The sequence below is a fragment of the Mustela putorius genome, unplaced genomic scaffold (genome assembly GCF_011764305.1).
Source record: "Mustela putorius furo isolate JIRA1106 unplaced genomic scaffold, ASM1176430v1.1 tig00003834_pilon_pilon_pilon, whole genome shotgun sequence".
Taxonomy (NCBI): domain Eukaryota; kingdom Metazoa; phylum Chordata; class Mammalia; order Carnivora; family Mustelidae; genus Mustela; species Mustela putorius.
Genome location: NW_025421987.1, coordinates 23,495,584 through 23,514,441, shown reverse-complemented (window position 1 = coordinate 23,514,441; position 18,858 = coordinate 23,495,584). Strand labels below are relative to the sequence as shown.

Genomic DNA, 18,858 nt, shown 5'->3' with positions numbered 1-18,858 from the left:
TAGAAGCTATCTAGTCAGTTCAATGGGTCATAGCTATCTGGTATGCTTAAACTTTCTGATTCACTCATCAGAATTAGTTACTGTCACCTATATAACCTCTTATTAGCAGTTTCTTAATAACCTTTGAGGAGAGAAATTTTACTTCTAATTACCAATCTCTAAGCCATTTCTGTGTGTATGAGTTGTTATTTCTTTAGAAGGTTTAGGAAGACACTTGTAAAGAAATGTATATGTATTGAATAATGCTCTAAAATTTATTTTCATGTTCTTTTTACAGCATGGAATATTTTCCCATTTAGCAACCTTTGACACTAATCTGCTAAAACATTTACTCAGAAATGTAAAGGGCATGTTTACCGCATTTCCTACTGAATACTGATTCATGTAACTATGAGAAAAGCATGTGTTTTAAATATTTTTACCCCTTAGGGTTATCAGCAAATTATTCTTCAGCTGATTTCTTCAAAGCATTTTTCATATCACACAAGCAGTTTATATCTGCTCTTAATTGTAATACTTTTCTAGTGACTCCTATATTTTAGCTGAAGTGTATCCATCGGAAAAGTCATTAGCATAATGTGTAAGAAGATGGGAAATGCTAGATTTACTAATATGGATAATAAGATGATTGTTGTTCATTATATATCCTTTTAAATCATTGAATTCTGTCTGCAATGGTTATAATAAAGATAATTCAATAAAAACAACAAAACTTGACCCTTATTTCTTAAAAGTTCTGCCTGCTTCTATAAATGCACATCATAATATCTTTTTTTAGGACACATATTCCTTTTGCCATTAATCTTGAAGTTTACCAAAAATGAGTTAAAAAGGGGGGATGCTGGGAATACTGATAACAAGTATTAAACAGAACCAATCCTAACTTCCAAGACTTAAGTGGAAATTCTTCACATACAAAAACTGCTTCTCTTCTGCCTCCTTGGAAAAATGCAGTACTAAATGCCTTAAATACTTCCTGTATGGACATTGAAAAACCATGAAAAGTATGAATAAATAGCGAGTCTTTTCACATGTATGAATGAAACTCAATATATACAAGGAAACCTGAATAAATGTAACAGATACAGCAGGTCCATGGATAAAAACAGTATTGTAAAGATACAGATAATCCATCTTTTTGAAGGTCACCTTGTCAGCACATATCAAATTTAAATTTTTATACCCTTTGATATAGTATGTCTAGCTTTAAAAATATGCTATAGAAATACAAGAATGTTCACTGAAAATTACTGCTATTAGTGAAAAATTAGAGACTAATGAAATATCTACAATAGGTCAATGGGTAAATTATGGTTGATCTATACTTTACATAGAGTTGTTAATATAGTTCATTAATCATTCAAATCATTCAATAATTCATTCAATAAATATCTATTAAGAACCTTCTATGTGACAGTATTCTATTTAGGACACACACCAGTGAAAATGTGAGACAAACTCTCTGCTTTCACAGAATATTTATTAGGTGATAGCTTGTTTTAAAGAAAATTAAGAAGAAACATGAAATATCACTGGTAAAAAGTGCTTTAGAGAAAAATAAGGTGAAGTAAGGTAAAAAAGCTGTGAGTGAACAAGACAGGTATTCTTTTATAGAGATAATCAAGTGATATTTGAAACTTAACTGAGGGGGCAAGACTAGAAGAAAAATGGGGGAAGAGCATTAAAGGAAGAGGAAATAGATCAAAGGGCACAAGTTGGGAACAAGTATAACTTATTTGAGAAACAGCAAGGGGCCAGTGGTGACTAGAACTCAGTGTGTAAGTTAAGAGGTAAGAAATGAGTTCAAAGAGACAGCTGAAAAGAAAGATCACTAAGACTCAAGCAGGCTATAGTGAGGATTTTGACTTTTGCTCTTAATAAGATTTCAGATGACTGGAAGGTTTTGTCACAAGGAATGATGAGATCTGGCTTATATTTTAAGTGGGTCATTCTTGTTGCTATCTGGGTAATAGGCTGCAGAAGGCAAGTGAGAGAGGGACATCAGTTAATACTCTATTAAAATAGTTCAAGTGAGAGGGGATAGTGTCTAGACTAAAATAGCAGCAGTAAATGTAATGATACTAGATATATTTTAAGGCTGACCTGATAAGACTTGCTAATGATTTGGATATGGGGTGGGGTATAAGAGAAAGAGGAAATAGCAAGTATGAGATAGGTCAGCACATGCTAATATACAAGGTTGTCTATGCTGTATTATCAAGTGAGATCAAAGAAATCTTCATAAAATTTGTAGAACTAGACCATTTTTATTTTGTAATGACCTGGAAAGATAGATATTAATAGGGCAAATTTTCAACTTTTTAATTGTGGGCCTGCTCCTGGGTTCCCAGGAAAGCTATACTTTAAAATTTAGCAAGGTCAAAATGACTGCATGAAACCTCAAACCATGGGCTCTATTTCTGCCCCAAGTAGACACTGTAAATCTGCTTAAAGAAAGTAATCAAAAGGAGCATTCTGAACAGAAAAGATAAGAAAAAGTATAACTTTCCTGGCTCCCATAAGATTAAAGTCATAGAGCCCTTCATATACTTAGAAATTTAAGATAAGGTCTCAACTTTCTGAAAATATTTTTGTCTAATAATATGTAAATTTTTATATAAAAAATGTATACGGCCTTTCACAAAATGTTCCCTTACTGGAGCACTCTCTTATTTGTGAAAACCGTGTATCATGGGCAGCTGTCCTAACTTGGGCTGGAATAAATCTCTCTCTCTCTCTAATTCTTTTAATTCTGAAAGGTTTGTTCATTTTGTGTCAACAATACCAAGTTTTAATTAGTAGTTAACTCTAAGGAAGTAGTAAACTTCCTTTAAGAGAGGAAGTAGGAGCTAAACACTTCACATTTTACTCCAGGACTTTGTTGGCTTATATATTAAGCCATGTATAACTTCTGTATAATTTCTGTAAGAAATACAAATACAGGGGTGCCTGGGTGGTTCAGTTGCTTAAGCATCTGCCTTTGGCTCAGGCCATGGTCCCAGGTCCCAGGATGGAGCTCCCCATCCAGCTTCTTGCTCAGTGGGGAGTCTGCTTCTCTTTTTGTTTCTCTCTCTTCCTCTGCTCCTCCTACCAGCTCATGTTCTCTCTCTCAAATAAATAAATAAAATTTAAAAAAATACAAATACAAAATTGGAAAAATACATATATGATTACATTTAAATATAAAGCTTCTGTATTTTGAAGATACCACAAGGTGACAAGACAAATTATAAACTTTAAATACTGCAAGTAATAAATATGTATGGAATACATATTCAAAACATATATAATGAACTCTCAAAAATCAACAAGAAAAAGAAAACAAAATGAAAAAAGGAGCAAAATACTTGAACAAGAAAGGAAAAAGGAATGGCTAATAAATATAAAAAGAAGCTCACTTTCACAAATGAACAGGAAATGCAAGTTAAAAACAACCTGAAATTAATTTTTTATATCCACTGGCCTGGTAAAAGTTAAATACTCTAGAATTAATTATTATCGTATGTGATATGAAAATATAAATTTGTGTATAAAAATATGAACAGGAACTCCATTGCTGGTAAAATGTAAATTAATAGAGACACTTTATGAAATACTGCATTATAAAATAAAGTTGTAAATATGTAAATAAAAATAAAGCAATTTAAAAATCGTTTCTGTAGTGAAAGAAAGGAGAGATGATAACACGAGTCTTTAAATTACAGGTGACTATAGCTTTGATAGTTCACTTGTAATGTTCCATAACATAAAACTAAATGATTTATAAATCAACTTTTCAACACATAGTGGATCAAAACATTTGAAATGTAAATCTTGTACTTTATTTTTCAATGATATAAATACTAAATTGAGTTTCCAAATGAAATTTCTCATTTAAAAAAAATCTGGTTGGTGGCAAACTTAAGTTACAAGGGATGGTGAAAAATACAGGCTATGGAAAAATGCAGAATATCCCAAATTTAAATACTTACCCTGATACGAAATAGAAAATAAGTTTAGAAAACATATGTTTCTTATTAGAGTAAGTTGGTAACCTATCCTAACTCCAGAATCTGGATTATATAACTTTCATTAGCCTTGGTCATATATGAGTTAGCTACTCGTTCAATTTGTCCAGATATGCAATTCAGAAAATACAGGGTAAGTGAAGACTATTTCATTTCAGGGAATCCATCAGCCTTGGGGTTCCCTACTGGACAACGCAAGTCTGTACTCTTGGGGCGGATGGTAAATATGGAATCACAGAATCTATTTAGGGCTATTCTAGTAATCCAAGGGAATGATGATGGTATCATAGACTAAAGTGGTTACAGTAACGGTTTTAAAAGGAAATGAAGCGGGGCGCCTGGGTGGCTCCTTGGTTTAAAGCCTCTACCTTTGGCTCAGGTCATGATCCCAGGCTCCTGAGATCGAGCCCCGCATCCTGCTCTCTGCTCAGCGGAGAGCCTGCTTCCTCCTCTCTCTCTGCCTGCCTCTCTGCCTACTTGTAATCTCTGCCTGTCAAATAAATAGATAAAAAAATCTTAAAAAAAAAATAAAAGGAAATGAAGCAACAGATTCTTAATAGCAGAAAACAAATTGATGGTTACCAGAAGGGAGGTAGGTTGGGGGATGGGTTAGATAGGTGATGTGGATAAACAAGTGTACTTGTTATGATGAATATCAGGTACTATAAGGAAGTGCTGAGTCCCTAAATTATACACCTGAAAGTAGTATTACACTGTATGTTAATTAGAATTTAAACAAAAAACTTAAATAAAAAGTTTATTTTATTTTTTATTTATTTTTAAAATTTATTTATTTATTTATTTGACAGTGAGAGATCACAAGTAGGCAGAGAGGCAGGCAGAGAGGAGAGGGAAGCAGGCTCACTGAGCAGAGAGCCTGACGTGGGGCTCTATCCCAGGACTCTAGGATCATGACCTGAGCCGAAGGCAGAAGGTTAACCCACTGAGCCACTCAGGTGCCCCAAAAAGTTTATTTTAAAAGAAAAAAATTCTGTACATATTTTTAAAGGAAAGCCACAGAAATTTGCTGTTGAGCCCATTATAAAGTTTGAGGAAAGAGTGAAAAAAAAAAAAAACTCCAAGTTTTTGTTTAGAGTTACTAGAATACTGGGATCTCACTTTTGTGAAACAGTGATTACTGTGGAAGGAACAGGTTGAGGTGGGATAATAAGGAGTTTCAGATTTGGATATGTTATATAAGATGCCCGAGAGACATTCAAGTTGAGAAGGTAGAATTCTGGATGTACAAGTCTGAGTTCACAGCAGAAATCTAGGCTGGAATATATATTCAGGATTCAGTTAATATAAAATACTGAGGTTGAATAAAACCATAGAGAGTAAATGGCAATATAAGAATCAAATTACTGATCCTTGGAGGAGAAATCAACCAAGAAAACAGAAAAGGTTAAGAAAAGAACCAAATCTGAGTGATTTTATGGCAACCAACTGATATAATTGTTTCAAAAAAGAGGTAGCTATTACATATAATTAATGCTGTTGATAACTCAAATAAGAGGAAGGTTGAAAACTAACTTCTAAATTTGTGACCATATGATCTTGAGTTGGGTTGTTTTGGCAGAACAGCTGGACAAAATTGGAATTGTTCTGTGAATAAAGATGGGGAATACAGACAGTTCTTGCATGGAGAAGTAATGAAGACAAGATACAGATAATTTTTCAAGGAAATTTTTTTAGAGAAATGTGTAGTACCTGAAGAAGGATGAACATATGGCAGCATATTTATATGCTGTTGTATATAATACAATTGATGATGCATTAGATTAACACTATTAATATTAGAGAATATGTATCATTAATTGTATAATTTACCTTTCTTACATTTCAATGATAATTTACAAAATCTTCACTTTTGTTATCACTTTTATTTTCATTTAATAGTTAATTTTTACAGTTTATTCCTCAGGAAAATATAGGCTGCTAGTCCATCTTTCCTCTACAATTTTTAATATGATGTGTGTATGCATATATACAAGTTTGTATCTATATCTATAGACACACATATATGTATAGTCACATAAAGATCTACTATGAGACAAATGAGAGGTTTGAACTAAATTATCTCTTACTCCCTAGACCCTTTTTAAAAGACTATACCACTTTCCTACAGTTTCTTCAGAGTTTGCTTCATTTATTGGGAGCAGTTATTTATAGAACTATTGCTCAACTTCACCTGTCATTGTGAACTCCTAAATCTGATCTATTTACGACCCTTTCTTCTTGACTGAAAAAAATATGTTTGCCACTTTAATTAAAATTATTTATTAACAGGATTAATGACATTGCTTTTTCTCTATCTCATTCTGTGAAAAAACTTTGTTCTTGGTCCATTTTTATCTTAACAATTGTTGCCTCTCTTCAGTTTTGCTGATCCATACTGTATAGAATTTAGAGTAGCTAAATTTGTCAACAGTGCTCTCATTTATAAAATATAAAGAACCCCATGTTATTCCTTACTATAGGGTTGTGTTTATTATTGCTTAGTTTATTTAGACTGGTAACTAATCTCATTGAGTGTTTACTCAGTGCAATGTGAAAAAGTTACAATTTTTTAAAATGGGATTTGGACCACCATTCTAGTCTGTCTAAATTAGCAATGTGTTAGGCTATTAAGAAAAGACAGTAGCCACATATGTTTCCAGGCTTTGGATTTGTAAATGCTTCTGAAATTAATAAATACAAAGTGTTAGGAACCACTAGCCTATTTCATCTATAAAGCATATTTTTGGCCAAGTTTTTGTTTTATTTTGTTTTGTTGTTGTTGTTTTAGTGAGGCAAGGAGAGGGGGAGAGAGAGAATCTTAAGCAGGCTCCATGCCTAGCCCAATGTGGAGCCTGGTATGGAGCTTGATCTCACACCCCTGAGATCATGACCTGAGCCAAATCAAGTCAGACAACTTAACCAACTGATCCATCTAGATGTCCCACAAAATATATTTCTTTAATGTCTAACTTTATGCCTTTAGTTCTATCAACAGATTTCCTATGTAATTAATATTTTAAAATTGATTTATCAAACTATATCGGAGACAGAAACAATGATACATTGAGATACCATCAATTCTATCAAGGAGTTTACAACTGAATAATATGGAAAGAAGAATAAGAGCAACAAAACACTCTTCCTGAAATAATAATTATAATACAAGGCAAATGTGATAAAGGGTATAAACTGAATATAGATTTTCCTATGAAAAAGGTGGTGAGAGAACTATAAACAATTATAAAGATGTCTTAAACTTTTGAAGTGCCATGCTTGAATTAAGCAGACCTGTGAATATATAACCTTATAACATTAGTTCTGATACACATGCAAGTATAATTCCTACTTTTTGTGCCTTATCATTTCAGAATTAAACTGTCAGTGGTAACTATTGCTTTTCTTATATCTTTTATTTAACAATTAACTTCATTTATTATGTGCCCACAGTTAAATTATGTTTTTCATTCTCCATTTACACAACTTTTGATTACTGCTGAGTGACTTTGCCTTTTAAAAGCATCATTCCTGGAGAGACTCACCAGTTTGATGGGTGGGAGTGGATGGAGCAAGCTACTATTCCACCTCCTTGCTCCAAAAATCGATTTACATATTATCATTAGATAAAGGACCTATCAGATATTAAGCTGATAAGAACAGAGACTACATCTGATTTAGCCAAAAGGCCAAGAAGCAATTGACTATGTTTAAAAAAAATACATCAGTTACAATTATAATGTGCAACCTCTATTCATGGAATTACTATCATCCTTCTTTATGGCAATGCATTTCAGTAATCTGAGTGAAGATTCATTATATTTCAAAATATGAAAAATCTAAAATTTAGATTTTGAGGTAGTCTTTAAAAAATTCCCTTTTAAGGTTGTTTTGCCAACTCACTGACCTGTCTCTCCAGAGTCCTCCCAGCTATGAAGAATTAACACTATATGGATATTTAATTACCTTTAAATTTTCACTTAGAATCAAGAGCAATAACAAAGGTAGAGTTTGAGGTATAGAAAAAAAAGCATATAGAGACTACCTACTTCCATTTATGTAGTATATACAGAAGGGCTTGAAAAATTTGATACACATCTTTATAATCATTTAACTTCAAATTCTAGTATAATGGATTAAGCTTGATATTTTTATAGTATGTACAAAATAGTACCATGATGTTTTTAATTAGTGAATTTTGCATGCTTTAAAACAATCAAATTTCAAAAATATTTTTGAGAAGCCAGATGTTTGTTACAGATTTTTTTTTTTCCCCAAATAACAATTAAGAGATAAATGTTAAGTTCAAACTAAAAGTATAGACTTTTTCATGTACTTAACTCTGGGGTCTAAAAAGACAAAGTGCCATAGAAAAAAAATCTTTCTACTTAAAAATATATGTAATTAAGGAATATGTTGTTTTCCTAGAAACTTTTCCAACCTGGCTCCTATGGAGCTGCAGCATGTACATCCAGAGGAGAAGTAACATCAGGGTCTGGTGAGGTGGTCTCTTCAGTGCCTTCTTGAATTTTCCCCCCTTTTAGCAGTGTTGAAAATAGGTCTGGAAAAGCATAGGAAAGCTATATCAAATTTTCCTTAGGAGGTTTTTTCCATACTGTTTTAGCAACTTTGCATAGTGAAGGTGTTATATGGTATGACATACGTATTCATTTTCACTAATGAGTCCTCCCATGTAAAATTAACAGTATTCTCAAGAAAAATATAATTACCCTGTATTAATTCAAATCAGGCTATATTTGAAAATATTCTTGTGTGAGTCAGATCAGAAGCATCCTTAGAACTACACAAACATGAAAAACCTTTCTAATGAAAAGAACTATTTAGGATGGTATCCTTTCTACAAAATGAAATATGATGATTTAGGACAATATGTTTTTTAATAGGCTATCCTTATAAGCTAGATTTAAAAAAATATTTAAATATTATATGCTCATATACAGTCCAGAAAATTGAAATGCATTGTTTAATGAGTATAAGAATTATTTCCATGTGTACTAATAAACATTCTAACATATGTATGTCACATATATATGAAATAGTTATACATTTGTTTTTACCAAAAATAAAAATATCACTACATTTCTAATCTTGAATGAAAAATAAAAGACTGTATGTTGGCAGATATACATCATCTTTAATATGTTGAAATGATCAGTGTCATTAGTTACAACATGAGAAAAAAAAAAAGAGAGAAATATATTTTGATTTGATTTTCCCCAGTATTGACTAGTTGACATGTAGTAAAAATATTGATGATTTAATTATAGTTGTTTTCTAAAATCCATAAGAATGTTGTTTATGTATTATCTTCTGGTTTAGTGAAAACGAATGTAGTAATAAATATTTCAAGAAGAAAGGTTGCTAAAACAGTAACCATTAATCTAAATACTCAGTGTTGCTGGATTAATCTTTACAAGGCTTGGATGGATATTAGAGAACCAATACCAGAATTTCTGTAGTACAACTGAATTTATGGTTATACTCTACAATTGAATTACAATTGAATTTATAGTGCTAGAATATTAAAAAAAAAACAAAAAAAAAAACTAATGAAGAATTTTATAGTGCTAGGAGCTAAGTTAATATATAAAGTAATCATATTTAAAAGACCTTTCTTCTATCCCATGTTTTCATATTTAAGCTAGATAGTCCTTTAGGAAAAAGACATTTGAATTATCTGATTGCTTTATGGTCTTTAATTTCTTAACATTTATTTCAATATCATTTGCCTTCCCAATTGCACATTCTTAAATTTACAACTTTATCTAAACCTCACTAATACTTGAAAGCACTGTAAAATAAGGAAATGCTATAAATTAATTTTTATAAATATTCTTATACCCACTTACCATATAATTATGACACATACATACAGTGAAATTATAGTTACACAATATGTATTTTGCTTAATGAAACAAAAAATCAGTAGAAATGTCCATTTCTGCTTGATATATTTTGTCAGATTTTTTTTAGAAATCTGTATTTGGTTATTTCAAAACCACAGTTAAAAACTGATTCTCAAAAAATGATAATTTACAGCTAAGATAAAAAAGTTATTAATTTCTTTAATAATAATGGCAAAATAAAATTAGAATTGGTATTTAAGAATAAGCTCTAAAAACAAAAATGAAGACCAAAGATTGAAGGAAGGAAAATCTGGTGGAAATTAATCCTGACCTCTGTGATTTAAATTTAAGTTAAAAATCAAAATAGTCTAGTTAGTCAGATAGAGATACTCTATTTACAAACAACTGTCTTTGTGGCTTAAATATATGCAAATTTATTTCTCCCTGCGGGGGAGAAAAAGACTCATAAACCTGTGAAACTAAGGGGCGCCTGGGTGGCTCAGTGGTTAAAGCCTCTGCCTTTGGCTCAGGTCATGATCCCAGGTCCTGGGATCAAGACACCCCCCATCCCCCCATCCCCGCATCTCGGGCTTTCTGCTCAGCAGGGAGCCTGCTTCCCTCTCTCTTTCTCTGCCTGCCTCTCTACCTACTTGTGATCTTTGTCTGTCAAATAAACAAATAAAATCTTTTTTTTAAAGATTTTTATTTATTTATTTGACAGAGAGAGAGAGTTCACAAGTAGGCAGAGAGGCAGGCAGAGAGAGAGGAGGAAGCAGGCTCCCTGCAGAGCAGAGAGCCCGACTGGGGGCTCAACTCAATCCCAGGACCCTGGGATCATGACCTGAGCCAAAGCAGAGGCTTTAACCCACTGAGCCACCCAGGCGCCCCTAAATAAATAAAATCTGAAAAAAAAAAAAAAAAAAAAAACCTGTGAAACTGAAAAGTGTGTTCAATGACAGCTTGCTGCAACCAAAGACCAAAACCCTAATAAATAGAAGGTGCATTTCTTCAAGATCAGCTGAAACATAAACCAAATGAAATCCTCACAAGATAGCTAGAAAAATGAGTTCACCATAGTTCCCAAGAGTTCATGAAGTATTCAATATTAAATATATCTTTTAAAGATAAAGGTATAAAAGTTAAAACATACAATAATAGTAAAATCACTTTCATTTTCACAAATTTCTGGCCAACAGGTTGTCATTTTATGTAAGCAAGCAGAATTCTAAATTGAAAAGAGCAAACTATGAAAGAAAAAATTATGAATCAGGGAAAATTTGCTGCTAAACAAAATCACAGCCTAAAAGAAACCTTTTCAATGGTATAAGAGATAAGCTAGACATATTATAGATGGTAAGCTAGTAAAAATCTCATTTTCCATAACTTAGTAATGAAATATGAGTTCACAAGCCACAGGTGCTGTAACAGGAGAAAAATGGCAAATTCTGTTTGTATCCTTGGAATATTATTATAGCAAATAATTAGACAGACATCACACACACACACACATAAACACACTAGTTGATAATACCTAAATTTTAAATATTAAATATCAAATTATTTGGGAGATGTAAGTTAGTACCTTATAAAAGAGGGAGTATAAACTGAAACTTAAAGGAAAAAGATGAAATTTTCTAAGTATAGGGGTCCTCAAAGTATGAAGAGTAAGCAAATAAAGCAAAAGTAAGGTAGCAAGCATTCATTATAAACACCGTTATTTACAATCTCCATTATAGGATCAACAAAGATTAATATCACTATTTAGTTATTAAATAAAAGGTTTTAAAGTTCCCCGTCAGTGTCTAATTAGCTTACAGAGCAATAAGGAATAAATAGAAGACAACTGGTAAGTTTACGTATGGACTGAGGCCAACCTGAATTTATTTATTTTTTATTTTATTTTTTTAAATATTTTTATTTCTTCATTTGAGAGTGGGGAGAGAGAGAGAGAGAGAGAGAGAGAACAAGTGCACAAGCAGGAGAGGCAGCAGAGGAAGAATCAGACTCCCCACTAAGCTGGGAGCCTGACAAGCGGCTCAAGGCCAGGACCCTGAGATTATGACCTGAGCCGAAGGATGACACTTAACCATCTGAGCCACCCAGGCACCCCCAAACTGAATTTAATAAAGACACACAAAATAATTTTGCACAGCAGCAGGTAGAAATGAGAAAACTGTAATAACAAAACAATCCCTCGGTAAAATGAATTTTGGAAAGCCCAAGAATCAAATTTTAATGTTATGTGCATGCTTGCATTGGATTATTTTTTTATTTTTTATTTCTTATTTTTTTTAAATTTTTTATTTTTTATAAACATATATTTTTATCCCCAGGGGTACAGGTCTGTGAATCACCAGGTTTACACACTTCACAGCACTCACCAAAGCACATACCCTCCCCAATGTCCATAATCCCACCCCCTTCTCCCAAACCCCCTCCCCCCAGCAACCCTCAGTTTGTTTTGTGAGATCAAGAGTCACTTATGGTTTGTCTCCCTCCCAATCCCATCTTGTTTCATTGATTCTTCTCCTACCCAGTTAAGCCCCCATGTTGCATCACCACTTCCTCATATCAGGGAGATCATATGATAGTTGTCTTTCTCTGCTTGACTTATTTCGCTAAGCATGATACACTCTAGTTCCATCCATGTTATCGCAAATGGCAAGATTTCATTTCTTTTGATGGCTGCATAGTATTCCATTGTGTATATATACCACCTCTTCTTGATCCATTCATCTGTTGATGGACATCTAGGTTCTTTCCATAGTTTGGCTATTGTGGACATTGCTGCTATAAACATTCGGGTGCACGTGCCCCTTTGGATCACTACGTTTGTATCTTTAGGGTAAATACCCAGTAGTGCAATTGCTGGGTCATAGGGAAGTTCTATTTTCAACATTTTGAGGAACCTCCATGCTGTTTTCCAGAGTGGCTGCACCAGCTTGCATTCCCACCTACAGTGTAGGAGGGTTCCCCTTTCTCCGCAAACTCACCAGCATCTGTCATTTCCTGACTTGTTGATTTTAGCCATTCTGACCGGTGTGAGGTGATATCGCATTGTGGTTTTGATTTGTATTTCCCTGATGCCGAGTGATATGGAGCACTTTTTCATGTGTCTGTTGGCCATCTGGTTGTCTTCTTTGCAGAAATCTCTGTTCATGTCCTCTGCCCATTTCTTGATTGGATTATTTGTTCTCTGGGTGTTGAGTTTGCTAAGTTCTTTATAGATTTTGTACACTAGTCCTTTATCCGATATGTTGTTTGCAAATATCTTCTCCCATTCTGTCAGTTGTCTTTCAGTTTTGTTAACTGTTTCCTTTGCTGTGCAAAAGCTTTTGATCTTGATGAAATCCCAATAGTTCATTTTTGCCCTTGCTTCCCTTGCCTTTGGCGATGTTCCTAGGAAGATGTTGCTGCGGCTGAGGTCGAAGAGGTTGCTGCCTGTGTTCTCTTCAAGGATTTTGATGGATTCCTTTCGCACATTGAGGACCTTCATCCATTTTGAGTCTATTTTCATGTGTGGTGTAAGGAAATGGTCCAATTTCATTTTTCTGCATGTGGCTGTCCAATTTTCCCAGTATGATTTATTGAAGAGGCTGTCTTTTTTCCATTGGACATTCTTTCATGCTTTGTCGAAGATTAGTTGACCATAGAGTTGAGAGTCTATTTCTGGGCTCTCTATTCTGTTCCATTGATCTATGTGTCTGTTTTTGTGCCAGTACTATGCTGTCTTGATGATGACAGCTTTGTAATAGAGCTTGAAGTCCGGAATTGTGATGCCACCAACGTTGGCTTTCTTTTTCAATATCCCTTTGGCTATTCGAGGTCTTTTCTGGTTCCATATAAATTTTAGAATTATTTGTTCCATTTCTTTGAAAAAGATGGATGGTACTTTGATAGGAATTGCATTAAATGTGTAGATTGCTTTAGACATTTTCACAATATTTATTCTTCCAATCCAGGAGCATGGAACATTTTTCCATTTCTTTGTGTCTTCCTCAATTTCTTTCATGAGTACTTTATAGTTTTCTGAGTATAGATTCTGTGTCTCTTTGGTTAGGTTTATTCCTAGGTATCTTATGGTTTGGGGTGCAATTGTAAATGGGATTGACTCCTTAATTTCTCTTTGTTCTGTCTTGTTGTTGGTGTAAAGAAATGCAACTGATTTCTGTGCATTGATTTTATATCCTGACACTTTACTGAATTCCTGTACAAGTTCTAGCAGTTTTGGAGTGGAGTCTTTTGGGTTTTCCACATATAGTATCATATCATCTGCGAAGAGTGATAATTTGACTTCTTCTTTGCTGATTTGGATGCCTTTAATTTCCTTTTGTTGTCTGATTGCTGAGGCTAGGACCTCTAGTACTATGTTGAATAGCAGTGGTGATAATGGACATCCCTGCCGTGTTCCTGACCTTAGCAGAAAAGCTTTCAGTTTTTCTCCATTGAGAATGATATTTGCGGTGGGTTTTTCATAGATGGCTTTGATGATATTGAGGTATATGCCCTCTATCCCTACACTTTGAAGGGTTTTGATCAGGAAGGAATGCTATACTTTGTCAAATGCTTTTTCAGCATCTATTGAAAGTATCATATGGTTCTTGTTCTTTCTTTTATTGATGTGTTGTATCACATTGAGTGATTTGCGGATGTTGAACCAACCTTGCAGCCCTGGAATAAATCCCACTTGGTCGTGGTGAATAATCCTTTTAATGTACTGTTGAATCCTATTGGCTAGTATTTTGGTGAGAATTTTCGCATCTGTGTTCATCAAGGATATTGGTCTATAGCTCTCTTTTTTGATGGGATCCTTGTCTGCTTTTGGGATCAAGGTGATGCTGGCCTCATAAAATGAGTTTCGAAGTTTTCCTTCCTTTTCTATTTTTTGGAACAGTTTCAGGAGAATAGGAATTAGTTCTTCTTTAAATGTTTGGTAGAATTCCCCTGGGAAGCCGTCTGGCCTTTGGCTTTTGTTTGTTTGGAGATTTTTAATGACCTTTTCAATCTCCTTACTGGTTATGGGTCTGTTCAGGCTTTCTATTTCTTCCTGGTTCAGTTGTGGTTGTTTATATGTTTCTAGGAATGCATCCATTTCTTCCAGATTGTCAAATTTGTTGGCGTAGATTTGCTCATAGTATGTTCTTATAATAGTTTGTATTTCTTTGGTGTTAGTTGTGATCTCTCCTCTTTCATTCATGATTTTATTTATTTGGGTCCTTTCTCTTTTCTTTTTGATAAGTTGGGCCAGGGTTTTATCAATTTTATTAATTCTTTCAAAGAACCAGCTCCTAGTTTTGTTGATTTGTTCTATTGTTTTTTTGGTTTCTATTTCATTGATTTCTGCTCTGATCTTTATGATTTTTCTTCTCCTGCTGGGCTTAGGGTTTCTTTCTTGTTCTTTCTCCAGCTCCATTAGGTGTAGGGTTAGGTTGTCTACCTGAGACCTTTCTTGTTTCTTGAGAAAGGCTTGCACCGCTATATATTTTCCTCTCAGGACTGCCTTTGTTGTGTCCCACAGATTTTGAACCGTTGTATTTTCATTATCATTTGTTTCCATGATTTTTTTCAATTCTTCTTTAATTTCCCGGTTGACCCATTCATTCTTTAGAAGGATGCTGTTTAGTCTCCATGTATTTGGGTTCTTTCCAAACTTCCTTTTGTGGTTGAGTTCTAGCTTTAGAGCATTGTGGTCTGAAAACATGCAGGGAATGATCCCAATCTTTTGATACCGGTTGAGTCCTGATTTAAGACCGAGGATGTGATCTACTCTGGAGAATGTTCCATGTGCACTAGAGAAGAACGTGTATTCTGTTGCTTTGGGATGAAATGTTCTGAATATATCTGTGATGTCCATCTGGTCCAGTGTGTCGTTTAAGGCCTTTATTTCCTTGCTGATCTTTTGCTTGGATGATCTGTCCATTTCAGTGAGGGGAGTGTTAAAGTCCCCTACTATTATTGTATTATTGTTGATGTGTTTCTTTGATTTTGTTATTAATTGGTTTATATAGTTGGCTGCTCCCACGTTGGGGGCATAGATATTTAAAATTGTTAAATTTTCTTGTTGGACAGACCCTTTGAGTATGATATAGTGTCCTTCCTCATCTCTTATTATAGTCTTTGGCTTAAAATCTAATTGATCTGATATAAGGATTGCCACTCCTGCTTTCTTCTGCTGTCCATTAGCATGGTAAATTCTTTTCCACCCCCTCACTTTAAATCTGGAGGTGTCTTCGGGCTTAAAATGATTTTCTTGGAGGCAACATATAGATGGGTTTTGTTTTTTTATCCATTCTGATACCCTGTGTCTTTTGACAGGGGCATTTAGCCCATTAACATTCAGGGTAACTATTGAGAGATATGAATTTAGTGCCATTGTATTGCCTGTAAGGTGACTGTTACTGTATATGGTCTCTGTTCTTTTCTAATCTACCACTTGTAGGCTCTCTCTTTGCTTAGAGGACCCCTTTCAATATTTCCTGTAGAGCTGGTTTGGTGTTTGCAAATTCTTTCAGTTTTTGTTTGTCTTGGAAGCTTTTAATCTCTCCTTCTATTTTCAATGATAGCCTAGCTGGATATAGTACTATTGGCTGCATGTTTTTCTCGTTTAGTGCTCTGAAAATATCATGCCAGCTCTTTCTGGCCTGCCAGGTCTCTGTGGATAAGTCAGCTGCCAATTTAATATTTTTACCATTGTATGTTACAGACTTCTTTTCCCGGGCTTCTTTCAGTATTTTCTCTTTGTCACTGAGACTTGTAAATTTTACTATTAGGTGACGGGGTGTGGGCCTAGTCTTATTGATTTTGAGGGGCATTCTCTGAACCTCCTGAATTTTGATGCTCGTTTCCTTTGCCATATTGGGAAAATTCTCCCCAATAATTCTCTCCAGTATACCTTCTGCTCCCCTCTCTCTTTCTTCTTCAGAATCCCAATTATTCTAATGTTGTTTCGTCTTATTGTGTCACTTATCTCTCGAATTCTCCCCTCGTGGTCCAGTAGCTGTTTGTCCCTTTTGCTCAGCTTCTTTATTCTCTGTCATTTGTTCTTCTATATCACTAATTCTTTCTTCTGCCTCATTTATCCTAGCAGTGAGAGCCTCCATTTTTGATTGCACCTCATTAATAGCTTTTTTGATTTCAACTTGGTTAGATTTTAGTTCTTTTATTTCTCCAGAAAGGGCTTTTATATCTCCCGAGAGGGTTTCTCTAATATCTTCCATGCCTTTTTTGAGCCCAGCTAGAACCTTGAGAATTGTCATTTTGAACTCTAGATCTGACATATTACCAATGTCTGTATTGATTAGGTCCCTAGCCTTCGGTACTGCCTCTTGCTCTTTTTTTTGTGGTGAGTTTTTCCGTCTTGTCATTTTGTCCAGATAAGAGTATATGAAGGAGCAAGTAAAATACTAAAAGGGTGGCACAACCCCAGGAAAATATGCTTTAACCAAATCAGAAGAGATCCCAAATCGTGAGGGGGGAGAAAGGGGATAAAAACAGGTTCAAAAAGGAAGAAAGAAAAAAAAAGGAAAAGAGAAGAATTTAAAAAAAAAGAAAATGAATAAAGAAAAATATAAAAAAGAAAATATATATATATTAGATAAACTAGTTAAAAAACGTTAAAAAAGAAAAGGGTAAAAGTTACAAAAAAATTTTACCAGAAGGCGAAAAAAAAAACAAAAAATGAAAAAGAAAAAATTAAATTAACTGCAAGACTAAAAAAAATCACAGGGAGAAAGCCATGAGTTCCGTGCTTTGCTTTCTCCTCTTCTGGAATTCTGCTGCTCTCCTTGGTATTGAAGCCACACTCCTTGGTAATTGAACTTGGTCTCGGCTGGATTTCTTGTTCATCTTCTGGGGGAGGGGCCTGGTGTAGTGATTCTCAAGTGTCTTTGCCCCAGGCGGAATTGAACCGCCCTTACCACGGGCTGGACTGAGTAATCCGCTGGGGTTTGCTTTCAGGAGCTTTTGTTCCCCGAGCGCTTTCCATAGAGTCCATAGGACGGAAATACAAATGGTGGCCTCCTGGTCTCCAGCCCGGAGGAGCCGAGAGCCCAGGGCCCACTCCTCAGTGCGTCCCTGGAGAACAGCGCCCAGTTACTCCCATCTGCCCGACCTCCGGCCGCACTCTGAGCTCACCGAGCCTTGGCTGGCTCAAGGTAACACCGAGCTGTGATCTTACTGTCGGCTCTGTCTCTGCAGCCGGTTTTCCTGTTCCAATACCCACAAGCTTTGCGACTCAGACACCCCCGATCCTTCTGTGACCCTGCGGGTCCTGAGGCCATGCTGACCCCGTGTGGGCTTCACCCCAGTTTAGCCTCTGGAGTGATGTCCCTCAGTGGAACAGACTTTTAAAAGTCCTGATTTTGTTCTCTGTTGTTCCACATCCCGCCGGGGGCCAGCCCCTCCCCCCGGGGTCTATCTTCCCGTCGCTTTGGATTCATGTCTCTGCCAGTCCTACCTTTCAGAAAGTGGTTGTTTTTCTGTTTCCAGAATTGCTGTTCTTCTTCTCTTCGATCTGCCGATGGATTCGCAGGTGTTTGCAATCTTCAGACAAGCTATCTATCTGATCTCCTGCTAGGCGAAGTAGTCTCAGCCTGCTACTTCTCCGCCATCTTGACTCCTCCCTCGGATTATTTATTTTTATATTTAAAAATATTTCAGTCTTTAAAATGCTGTTTTAACTTCAGAGTGCCTACCAGGAATTGTATGTTTTTTGAGAAACGTGTCATGTGACATTTCTTTCCAGTGTACACTTTAGATAATATTGGCCTGCAGTGAAAAATATAATATATGGCAGTGGAAGAGACTTATGATAAAAAAAAGTTTTCTATTGAGTTGTCATTGCAAATACTGGGAGTGCCTCAGTAAATATCTAAATCTAACTCAATGGATACATTATAAGTTTAGTAAAGGGTAAGGGTAAGAGATTATAAAAGTGCTTGTTGGTTTTGAGATGCTTTCAGGTGTACACATAGTTAAGTACTTAAGTCTAA

The 18,858-nt window shown here is 35.0% G+C and overlaps 1 protein-coding gene and 1 non-coding gene across 4 annotated transcripts in view; both read right to left on the bottom strand.

Moving 5' to 3' along the window:
- The window catches only part of EPHA6 (EPH receptor A6), an 887,146-nt gene that overhangs the window by 740,110 nt on the left and 128,178 nt on the right, over positions 1-18,858 (bottom strand). The window contains exon 3 of one of the 3 annotated variants that reach the window (XM_045088243.1): positions 8,443-8,562. The exons of the other annotated variants lie outside the window; for them this stretch is intronic. Within the exon in view, the coding sequence (XP_044944178.1) occupies positions 8,443-8,490 (48 nt within the window). The 5' untranslated portion in view covers positions 8,491-8,562. The remainder of the gene's footprint in view (positions 1-8,442; positions 8,563-18,858) is intronic. 3 annotated transcript variants of the gene reach the window in all.
- Positions 7,517-7,702, bottom strand: LOC123394661. Its single transcript, XR_006609411.1, has one exon. It is a non-coding gene; the product is annotated as a U2 spliceosomal RNA (small nuclear RNA).